The sequence below is a fragment of the Protopterus annectens genome, chromosome 13.part0 (genome assembly GCF_019279795.1).
Source record: "Protopterus annectens isolate FY-2018-M chromosome 13.part0, PAN1.0, whole genome shotgun sequence".
Taxonomy (NCBI): domain Eukaryota; kingdom Metazoa; phylum Chordata; order Ceratodontiformes; family Protopteridae; genus Protopterus; species Protopterus annectens.
The window spans coordinates 1,324,676,417-1,324,688,640 of record NC_056747.1 but is presented as its reverse complement, the minus strand read 5'-3'; the positions used below and the strand labels follow the sequence as shown (position 1 = coordinate 1,324,688,640).

The 12,224-nt window shown below is 40.6% G+C and overlaps 1 protein-coding gene across 1 annotated transcript in view; it reads right to left on the bottom strand.

The window, feature by feature from the left end:
- Window positions 1-11,893, bottom strand: part of LOC122788280 (streptococcal hemagglutinin-like) — a 755,305-nt gene extending 743,412 nt beyond the window's left edge. The window contains exon 1 of the mRNA XM_044055345.1: window positions 11,467-11,893. Within this exon, the coding sequence (XP_043911280.1) occupies window positions 11,467-11,578 (112 nt within the window). The 5' untranslated portion in view covers window positions 11,579-11,893. The remainder of the gene's footprint in view (window positions 1-11,466) is intronic.
- Between the last annotated feature and the right edge of the window lie 331 nt (window positions 11,894-12,224).

Below are 12,224 nucleotides of genomic sequence, written 5' to 3'. Positions count from 1 at the left end.
CAATGCTCCGTCTCAGTGAGGTCCTTTTGTAGGATGTCCACATCGTTAGGAGTCTTGATTATGGCTCCTAGTTTGCAGTCATCTATGAACTTTGTTAGCCAAAGACCTTCTGTGTTAGCCTGTACTTCAGAGAAGTAAATACCAAACAGGAGAGGACCTAGGACTGAACCTTGTGGTACTCCACTTGTCACTGGTCTGAAGTTGGATTTAGAGTCAAGTTGGATTTAGAGTCTGCTACTTTCACAGTGTGGGTTCTGTCAGTGAGCCAGTTGGCAATCCATCTTGTGACATAGGGATTTATACCTAGTTTAGTGAGTTTGTCTATAATTCCAGAGTTGGGGATGGTGTCGAAAGCCTTGGCGAGATCTAGATAGGCTGTATGAATGAACCACCTTCCCCTCATCTATGGCTTTGGTGACCGCTTCAAAGAAGCCTATCAGGTTTGGAAGACATGATCTGCCTTTTACAAACCCGAACTGGGTAGGGTCCAGAGTTTGGAGATTACCAATGTCATTGTTTATAAGTTCCATGATGATACGCTCCATAGCCTTGCAGACCAGGCTCGTCAGCCTAATGGGGTGGTAGTTCCCAGGGTCCGTGGTGGCTCCCCCTTTGTGGAGTGGAATAACCATTGCTGTGCACTATTCAGTGATCACAAAGCCTGAGGTGAGGCTATGATTGAACATGGTACTTAGGTGGGGTGCCAGTTCATTCTGTAGTTCATGTAGAACGCAGCCTACAATGTTGTCAGGTCCCATAGATGCTGTGTTCTTGGCTTTGGAGAGTGTGTTTTTTGCCTGTGCAGCCATGATTACAGGTACTTTGCATTCTTCCGGTATAGAGATGGGCTTTTTAGAGGATGAGAGAGAGGTAAAGTTAGCACTGAATCTATCTGCCAGAATGTTGGCAATATCAGTTGGTTCTGTATATTTCGTGCCTTTGTGCTGTAACTCACAGCAGATCTGAGTGTTGCCATTGAGATTCTTGGCATAGCTATAGAATGCTTTGTGATTGTCTTTAGAATCAGTGGTGACTTTGTTTTCATAACTAGCTTTGGAGGATTTTATGAGGGATCTCAGCTTCTTACTGAGGCTGACCATGGAGTTCCTCCAGTCATGGGATTTTACTCTTTTTTTGCAACAGTTTCTTTTTTCTGTTCTAGAGTTTGTTTATAGTAGGGGACCACCAGATTGTCTTCCTTTTTTTGGAGGATAGCATTTTGTTTCTATTAGGGATTGCATGATCCATGCACTCGTGTAAGTGCTTATAAAGTGCAATCGTATAGGATTCAGCAGTCGTATCTCTATTGTCCGTCAGCATGTGTGTCAAGTTTGCCACTTAAGCATGAAGTTAGCTTTGGATACATTTTTTACTGTGGTTTCCCTAATGGGGGTGGGATGGGATGTCTAGGGTGCTTTGCTTGTGGTCGGATCTGACCAACGAGGAACTGACCTCTGGTGTGGAACACTGGCTGCCCATGTTGGTAATGACCAGGTCTAGGATATTGCTGCCCCTGGTGAGGGTGTGGATAAGTTGATCCAAGGCACTGGAATTTATGAATTCCAGAAAACGTTGAGCACAAGAGTTGGTACAGGAGTAGTTTTCCCAGTTAATGGTGGGGTAGTTGAAAATTATTAGGGTGTTAGGTTGTACGCTAATATTTTCCAGTGTATCAAGAAATGAGTGGGAATCCTGGGGCATGGTGAGGGATCTGTAGCAAGCTACAGTTTGCATTGTGGTCTTGCCCAGGGTTAATTAGACTTGGATAATCTCAGATGCATTATGCTGAGCAACTAGCCTGTGAGTGTGGATATCCTTAATGAATATGGACACGCCTCCACCTTTAGTGCTTTGGTCTAGGTTAGGGGACCGAAAGGTGTGGTATGAATTATAGCCTGGTAATGCAGGGGTGCTCTCTGGAGCCTAATTAAATCTCTCTCTCTCTGTTTACCACACTAGGGGGATTCACAGGGGACCCATTTCAGCCACTGCTCACTGAGATGCAAAACATATTGCATACAGGTACATATTTATTTACAAATATACATGTAAAACTTAAAAAGGAGAGGTAAATGGAATTGACAGTGTGTTAGGTGTACACGGGAAGGAAAGTGGGAGCGGGCTGAAGCACTTGGGAAAGCAAGCAGAAAGTGGATGGGGGCTGAGGGTAAGGAGGTGCAAGTCTAACATACCTTAAACCCTGACAACAGATATCATGCTGTCAGACAGTATTTTTTCACTAGTAAAAAGAAAAAAAAAGTACTTTACCAGCTTAAGCACAACTGTGTGTGTGTGTGTGTGTGTGTGTGTGTGTGTGTGTGTGTGTGTGTGTGTATTTTGGGGAGGGTAATAAAACCTGATGAAAAGTAGTGACCATCACCTAAACTTTCAGACTGGGGTTCTTTCTTTAAAAAAGCTGTACTTTGATCCCAACCAGCTTGTTAATGCTCAGTTTCTACAACTCACAAAATGAGGTGACAGAAACTTCATGAAAATATACATCAAAATCAGATCATGAATAATTTCCAGTGAGTCACCCAGCATTCTCAACAACAATTACAAATTACAGACTGCAGAAGCTCCTAATACTTACTAATACCAAACAGCAATCCCTTTGTTCTGTTAATTGTTCACTCATTTCAAAATGTTTACAGTCAAAACTGACGAAGTTGCTGCTCATTTCTTGGCAGGGTGGGGCGGGGGGCAGTCTCCATTCCCTTCCTTGAAGAAGCTGTAAATACTTTAGGTTCAGGTTTCATAGTATCAAGTGTCTTCACCATTTACGTTTGATAATTTACCTGCAGTTTAATTCTTAGCATTTCTCCCCCACTCCCAAATCAGTGAAGCCAATAATCCAGGTTTTAAATTCATCGGTTCAACATAAAGCACAATCCTGATCCAGTCACTTCACTTTCTTGCATTTAAAAACAAGGCATTTGTGAAAGGTAATACTTGTAAAATATTGCAGAGACTATTAAAGTCCTTATATTTTTCTAAATCAAATCTTAATTTTACTTCTGGCCTATGCGACTTTCGGCCTATGTGACTTTCCTGCTCAACACGCGTGAATGGTAAAATAGTAAAACCAATTCTCCTGTACAAGTTCTCTTTGTTCAAGTCCTGAGAAAAGTGGAAATGGTATTCAAAGCAAACAGCTTCAAAGTACTTTTCTACTGGTAAAATTCTTAACATTCCTGGATTTGTCAAAAATTTTAATGTTTGAGAAATATACACAAAGAGTAGCTTTTCTGAATAAAACAGACATACTGTGATAAACACACCTCTTGTCCATAAGGTGACTAAACAAGAAGTGGCCTTTTTATATTACAAATGAAGCAGACTTCCAACCCCTTAATAAAAAGTATTCAATCATATTGTTTCTCCTCCCTACAAACACGTTCCACATTTCCCCACTGTCCTTGCTGTTCCTCCCTTTACGTTGCAATTACATCTTCCATAGTATGCGCTAAACTTGAAAAAAAATCTCACAACACTTTGTTTAGGGATATATTTACTAATCAAGTCCTTGCACTAAACATGAAATGTAATGCTTTTCAGCCACACACACACACCTGATCTGTTGTCTCAGTCAATCAGGCAACTCAGGCCAATAAAGAAAGGAAACCTACCACTGTTGGCTGACAGAGCAAGCAACTGAGAGAGGATAATTTACATAAAATTATAGTTTTCACAAAAGCAGTGAATCTGGTTCACTGCCTAGTTACAACAAAAAGGGCCCAAGGAAATCTCTTATAAACATAACTTGGTCAGTAGTCACTTGAGCATGTATTTGATCATTAAATTTTGGAATGCCTGGAGCTTCTTCTCCTCAGGCTTCCACTCTAAATAGGTTTTGCCATACAGGACCTCACTCAAACAGAAGTAAATAATTAAACAAATGGTTTCCTTTCCACATCCAGTTTCACTTGTACTTGTTCACTCAACCTACCTACCAGCTTTTTCATCATCTCCTTCTTTTGGTTGTTCCCGTTAGGGGTCGCCACTGCAGATTTTGTATGTGGCGATCTAATCACTTGAATACAACAGATGCAAAATGAAGCATTAAAAAGTTTAAACAAATGCATTTAGCTAAACAAGGCCATCAAGTTTGTACTGAGCCACCATTTATCTAATGTGGAGTCAGCTTGGACTTCAGGTGTGAAAAGTGCGTGTGTGGGGGGGTGAGTCTTGGTGAGGGCCAGGGCATGGAAAATGGGTCAAGAGGGAGGACCATCCACTGAAAGCTTCCTCCTCTGCAATATTTATGTCATATATTCTTATTTTATCTGCAGGAAAAGACTTCTTTGTAAAATAAAATAGAATGTACATGAATATTGCCTCCCAGAAATTCCTGCCTTGAGCAAATTTCCTGAAAAAATTAATTTTCAGTCAGTTAGGGTAAATGACAAACATGGCTGATTGTTATGCTGATGTATTAGGTAGTGTGAAGGACATAGTACTGAACTAAGTTTGGCATGATGGTCAGTCTGAGTAATGTAAATGTAGAAATGGTGCAGAAACAAAAAGGTATCTGTAATAAGATGGGTACCAGACAGAAAAAAATATGTTGTAATATTGCAGAAAAAATTGTCATAATGCTGTAGACAAATATAAAACCAGAGAACTATGTTCGAAAGTTCATATCAGGAAATCTGAAGTACTAAACACAGATCGTGATACAATGTGGTTTGGGACAGTCATCCTTTTCCTCACTGTAGTGTGACCTCAGAGTTAGAATATATAGTTAGCAGGGGGTGTAGGGGAGCACAGCCTCCCATGGGGGGTACAGGGAGGCTTGCCCCCTGCAATACCGTGATGCAAGGTGTAAGAGTTTCACTTACCTGAGCTCACATGCTCTGTTCGGCAACAGTGTCAAATCTGCTGAATTCGTTCAGCAGATGCAACATTGTGACCGAATGTACAGTTGAACTTTCACTGTTCCCTTCGATGCTCCAAATGGGAATTATTTTTTGCTGTGATATTTTGATAGTAAACCTTCTATTCCATACTTTTGACATGCACTGGGAATATACAAACTTTGCCACTAAGTCCCTAAATTTATTAGGGAAAATTGGGTCCCTGTAGTGGCCTGGAGCCTAATGTTTTTTTTTAACTTGAACAGGGGAGCAATTAGACATGAATCACCTTATCAATGCAAAAATACTTTTGTAATAAAATACAAGACTCGGGATAATCACTGAAGAATATGAAGTAAAAAGAACAAACAAAATCAGAAGCCATTGTTACCACAAGCCTTTTTAATGCCTTCTACAGAACAAGACAAGTTGTGTCACAATCTGCTTCCGAGTCAGTAGTGGAAATCATGCACATAAACTCAAAGAGTGGACAACTACTACATTATGGCTGTTCCATACAAACATTTAAAACACACTACCATGGCAGAAAAGGGTAGTGTATATTCATTTGGCACTAGAATGTTGATTGTGCTAAAAGATGGGAATGAATTACTCTTGTTTGCATCAAGCATCATTCACAAGAACTTGTCCCACCATGCTCAAGTGACTACTGACCAAGTTTATGTTTGTAAGAGGATTTCCTTGGGCCCTTTTTGTTGTAACTAGGCACTAAAAAAAATTAATGCTGATCCAGCAACATACTAAGAACATTATACACTAAAATAAGAACAGAAGAAAAAACTTAACATTAGTCCGGAGATACATTACTCTTAAGTGAAAAATGGCTGATAAGGCCAATCAAGTTCAAATAAAATAAGTTCATAAATAAATTAGTTCAATCAAATTCAATAAGTCCGCTGAAAATAAGTTCATAAATAAATTAGTTCAATCAAATTCAATAAGTCAGCTGAAAATGGACAGATCTGTCCAGTCGGACCTTCCCGGTAAACAAGTGTAAAATAAAATAAAATAAATAAGTGCACTGCAGTACAAATAGAGACTGAATCCTTCCCTGATCTGGTAGTTACTAACACTCTGAACAGAGTCCCTCACATACAACCACTTTTGTCAGTGATAGGTTTGAAAGGAATCCATCTAAAGTCATAGGTTTGAAAGGAATCCATCTAAAGTCATAAGAGTGAAATTAACATGTTTGCCCCCTGCATTGCTCTTATTCCCAGCTAACTACCCTCTGCAGATACCACAGTAGGTGTAACTGGCCAGCCTGGGCTCATTTCATTCTCAGTCCCAGAAGACACTGCGTATAGTCTGCAACTGTGCATCATGAAATGCCACACATGTTTACCCTACCTTCCTCTCCTGACCATTAGGGATGTTCTAACTTCTTTATATCCCTTGATAATACATATTATGGTTAATAAGAGCACAAAAATGGAAACTAGCTAGGCTGAAAATGGCTCACAGTGGCAGCTAGCGTTGTACTTGACTATGAACCTATGATACCTGGACAGCTACCCATAGCCAAAAATAGATAGCTGGACAATCTGTAGAGATACATTAAATCACTTGGTCTCTGCAAATTAGCTGTGGAATCAGAATTCAGTTTCATTCCTCAGAAAATGCATGCGACAGGTGAAACTTCAGGGCAGATAATTACTTTACTTCTGGAATATAAGAATACAAGGTTCCCCGGAACTCACTCAAAAGGAATACAAAACCTCAGTGACAGGACCATTACATTACACTAGTTAGTAAATAACTTAATCACACAACTGATTACTACAGAAAATACTATTACTTTACCCTGAGCATTTTGACCCATGCTTGAGTTATGCTCTTACATCTGTAATCCTAAAATTTACTTGGTGATACAATACCAGAAACCAACCATGCGCTTGCAATCTTTTTTGGCTAGGCTTGTATAGGCCCTAGGGCCAATAGCCTAGTACCTAACTATGAACCTATAAAAATCTTGATGATTGGATGGGTAATAGGAAATTCACCCCGGGGATCACTTCTGTGGTTCTGCTTGACAGGGGCACAGGAAAATAATTTTCTTGGGTGGCAAAAGCCAGGGTACCTTTTTGGCTAGGTTTATATAGGCCCTAGTGCCAATAGCCTAGTACCTACCTATAAACCTATAAATCTCAAAGGATCTCCAAGTTCTTCAGACCCTGTTCTCATATCACATCTCAAATCTACCACCAAAAGATTAAGGCAATGTTCTCTGGCGGCTAACGGAAGTGCCACTTTTACATGCCACTATCCCAGTTTTACTCGCGGACACAGCCCCTTTATAACATGTCAAAAGCCTACAGATTCTTAGGTACGACTCATATCCATGCTTTTCTTCTCTACCTGTATCCACATGGTGGAAATTAACAGACATATCCTGACTAGGGTCCAAGCTAGATTTATATAAAGGTGGCTGCCACAGATACTTTCCTAACTAGGGTCCAAGCTAGGTTTATATAAAGGTGGCTGCCACAGATACTTTCCTAACTAGGGTCCAAGCTAGGTTTATATAAAGGTGGCTGCCACAGATACTTTCCTAACTAGGGTCCAAGCTAGGTTTATATAAAGGTGGCTGCCACAGATACTTTCCTAACTAGGGTCCAAGCTAGGTTTATATAAAGGTGGCTGCCACAGATACTTTCCTAACTAGGGTCCAAGCTAGGTTTATATAAAGGTGGCTGCCACAGATACTTTCCTAACTAGGGTCCAAGCTAGGTTTATATAAAGGTGGCTGCCACAGATACTTTCCTAACTAGGGTCCAAGCTAGGTTTATATAAAGGTGGCTGCCACAGATACTTTCCTAACTAGGGTCCAAGCTAGGTTTATATAAAGGTGGCTGCCACAGATACTTTCCTAACTAGGGTCCAAGCTAGGTTTATATAAAGGTGGCTGCCACAGATACTTTCCTAACTAGGGTCCAAGCTAGGTTTATATAAAGGTGGCTGCCACAGATACTTTCCTAACTAGGGTCCAAGCTAGGTTTATATAAAGGTGGCTGCCACAGATACTTTCCTAACTAGGGTCCAAGCTAGGTTTATATAAAGGTGGCTGCCACAGATACTTTCCTAACTAGGGTCCAAGCTAGGTTTATATAAAGGTGGCTGCCACAGATACTTTCCTAACTAGGGTCCAAGCTAGGTTTATATAAAGGTGGCTGCCACAGATACTTTCCTAACTAGGGTCCAAGCTAGGTTTATATAAAGGTGGCTGCCACAGATACTTTCCTAACTAGGGTCCAAGCTAGGTTTATATAAAGGTGGCTGCCACAGATACTTTCCTAACTAGGGTCCAAGCTAGGTTTATATAAAGGTGGCTGCCACAGATACTTTCCTAACTAGGGTCCAAGCTAGGTTTATATAAAGGTGGCTGCCACAGATACTTTCCTAACTAGGGTCCAAGCTAGGTTTATATAAAGGTGGCTGCCACAGATACTTTCCTAACTAGGGTCCAAGCTAGGTTTATATAAAGGTGGCTGCCACAGATACTTTCCTAACTAGGGTCCAAGCTAGGTTTATATAAAGGTGGCTGCCACAGATACTTTCCTAACTAGGGTCCAAGCTAGGTTTATATAAAGGTGGCTGCCACAGATACTTTCCTAACTAGGGTCCAAGCTAGGTTTATATAAAGGTGGCTGCCACAGATACTTTCCTAACTAGGGTCCAAGCTAGGTTTATATAAAGGTGGCTGCCACAGATACTTTCCTAACTAGGGTCCAAGCTAGGTTTATATAAAGGTGGCTGCCACAGATACTTTCCTAACTAGGGTCCAAGCTAGGTTTATATAAAGGTGGCTGCCACAGATACTTTCCTAACTAGGGTCCAAGCTAGGTTTATATAAAGGTGGCTGCCACAGATACTTTCCTAACTAGGGTCCAAGCTAGGTTTATATAAAGGTGGCTGCCACAGATACTTTCCTAACTAGGGTCCAAGCTAGGTTTATATAAAGGTGGCTGCCACAGATACTTTCCTAACTAGGGTCCAAGCTAGGTTTATATAAAGGTGGCTGCCACAGATACTTTCCTAACTAGGGTCCAAGCTAGGTTTATATAAAGGTGGCTGCCACAGATACTTTCCTAACTAGGGTCCAAGCTAGGTTTATATAAAGGTGGCTGCCACAGATACTTTCCTAACTAGGGTCCAAGCTAGGTTTATATAAAGGTGGCTGCCACAGATACTTTCCTAACTAGGGTCCAAGCTAGGTTTATATAAAGGTGGCTGCCACAGATACTTTCCTAACTAGGGTCCAAGCTAGGTTTATATAAAGGTGGCTGCCACAGATACTTTCCTAACTAGGGTCCAAGCTAGGTTTATATAAAGGTGGCTGCCACAGATACTTTCCTAACTAGGGTCCAAGCTAGGTTTATATAAAGGTGGCTGCCACAGATACTTTCCTAACTAGGGTCCAAGCTAGGTTTATATAAAGGTGGCTGCCACAGATACTTTCCTAATCTCTACTTCTTATTGAAAACTACTAAACGATGTAAAAGGTATTTTCACCCACTGTATTATCAGACTCCTCTCTATCCCTCAGTATCAAGTACAGCAGGCAGTACTTTATTCATTTCAAGCGTTTAAACAGGAAGAATTGAAATATAGGCTCACTTCAAAAGTCTTGGTCAAAGACAATGCCATCCCATATGCATACACGCTTTATTAACCACATAGTCAAATGGCCCAAGGACGGTTTTGGCAGAGAGAGTAGTGGAGATATTTGACAGACTGTATACAAAAGCAGTATAACACTAGGCCCAAAACAGGAGTACAGACTGTTGCCAAAATGGACTCAAACATATATGTATGCCAGTTTAGATACACTGTATGCACTGACATATGCGTATAGGGGTTTTATAGCAATGAATAACCAGGTTCAGGTGCATGGGATCCACCACTTCCTTGCTCCACCAATACAGTGTAGTGGAGCATTTAAAATAAAACATGGCAGATAAAGGGAATGAAGCTTATTTACCTTTGTTGACTGTGTGGGTGAGTTAGTCTGAAAATTCCCTTACCTACGATAGTCACACCAACAACAAAAGTACCAAGATCTATGTGCATACCACTATGAATCACATTTCTAAAAACAAGTTTCATTCCAATATGTACTGTCACCAATGAAAGAACCAGCCAGTCAGTTAAAGGATTAAGATTTTCAATTAAAGAGATGTCAGCTGTGACGAAGGCAAGGCGCTTCCAAAATTATTGGACTCTGTGCCCTCTAAGACGATAGTTTTTTTTACTACACATTGCACAATAGCTGTAAATGATAGTACTTGTGAATTGAAAGCATTTTCAAACTATTAAATAGATAAAGATAACTGGTTAATTAAATGCTTCACAAACAAATCATTCACTTTAACTATATTTTTAGAACTGGTCATCTTATTAGTAATTCTATACAATACCATTAATAATACTTTACAATTACTCCATCAAAAGCACACATCTGTAACAGTAAGAATGTAGGCTTGTGAACAGAAGTAAAAAACTAAAATTCAGGATAATCTCTCCTCAGATACAGCTCATCCTTCTATGCCACATTTTGTAGTACTTAACTTATGTACAGCAAATTTAGCTTCAGCACTCCTCTTATCTGTCACTATCGATGCATTTTTACATAACAGAAACCATCAAATTTCTCCCCTTCCAAATAACCTAGGGTGTTGTCTCTTTTTAAACTTTTTATAAAATTCCATGCAGTTGCCTCCTCCTACAAGAGCCCAGTGACAATCAGTCCTAGATAACAGCTGCACTGTTTAAATGTTACTCCATACAGCTGTACCATCTGAAAGCTTGGACCAGATGTTCAAAAACTGCATTATACATGTAAACCATCTACTGCTAACTCTATATATAGCCAGTATGTACTGATAGTATTCATATTAACATTTAGTAAAGCAGGCACACAGAATTTCCGTAAATGAGTTTTATTTACTACACCAAAAAGTAATGCTCCAAGAATCTAATCAAATAATTAAAGTTGTCCAAACTTCGGTGCTTTTGCTGACAGCTTTCACTGCAGTACTACTCATAAATATCTGCTGCCAAATGAACAATAGGAAAGCAGTTTTATGTTTCAGAAGGTTAACACAGGTTTCAGAGGAACTACTGTGCTGCCTAATTATCTCACATGGATGCACTGTCAGCAGCTAATTTCTGATGTAGTAAAATATTACTGAGGATAACAAGATTTTTATATCACGCATTGAAACAGATGCAGTCCTGAACTGCTTTGCCAGTAGTTCTAAATTATGTAAACCAAAACAATGTATCCAAGTGACTAATGTCAGATGATTCGTTGTTCAGTAAGTTTTGTAAAAGGTGTAGGAAAGTGCTACATTGTGTCAGCTACGTTCAAATGTAGAAACACAGCAAAGTCCGTTATCCTAACGAACACCTGGATGTCAAACCATTGTACACATCACTTCATGTCACTGCCCCCCACTTTAAAATGTTAAGTGTGTTTTGGGGAGGCAAAGGCTGTTCCCTGTGTTGGGGTGGGTTACCCCAACTTGACTTCAGTGTATGTGTGTGCTATAAACACGCATATTAAAAGGAGGTCTGGACAGTTACTTACCAGTGAATGAGTCGGTAACCGAGGACTCACTGCCCACGCAAGAAAGCACCAGCAGTAAGGTTATAATGCGGAGAAGTTTGGTGTGCGCCTCCATTCTTCCTAAAAGTCCCATGTACCGCCCGAAAGGGCTGGTTAGATTAGCCTAAGAGAAGATACAGTAACCTGAAGTCAGATGAGATAGTGACTTTGCTTGCAGATGCCCTAGATTGTGGCCAAACTTTCTGCCCTTTTCCCGACGGCAACAATAAAATTACTTTTTTCTTTTTGTAACTCTTGTTTCACGTCCTGCGCGGGTAACCTCCCTCCTGCCCCCGCCTTAAGGTGTTGTTGCTCCCCTAGCTGGCTCGCTGCTATGGATACAATGGTACAATGAGGGCAGATTTAATGCAGCAGGTCCCGGCGCTCTGCACACTGCTTGGTGCGACTCCCGACTCCTCCCCCCAGGGCTGGGAAGGGCAGCCCCCACCGTCAGAGATGATGGCTTCCTAACGCACGGTTTATTCAGATTGGTCCAGAAAAACAGTTACAAGTGCCTTCAGGCGGTGGTTTTCAAAGGCAGGGTTGTGTCAGTGGTATTGAATATTTATTCACTCATTTTTAAATACAGAACCCCCTGATGTGAATAACATTTGTCAATCAACTTTCTGCACGATCACGCAAGGGTGTAGCTAGGCATACTCAGTGTACTCAAAAGGGTACTTTTTTTCTGAGCATCTCTTGGCAAGGTCGCTACTCAAAAAGCGCAGAATGTTTAGAAC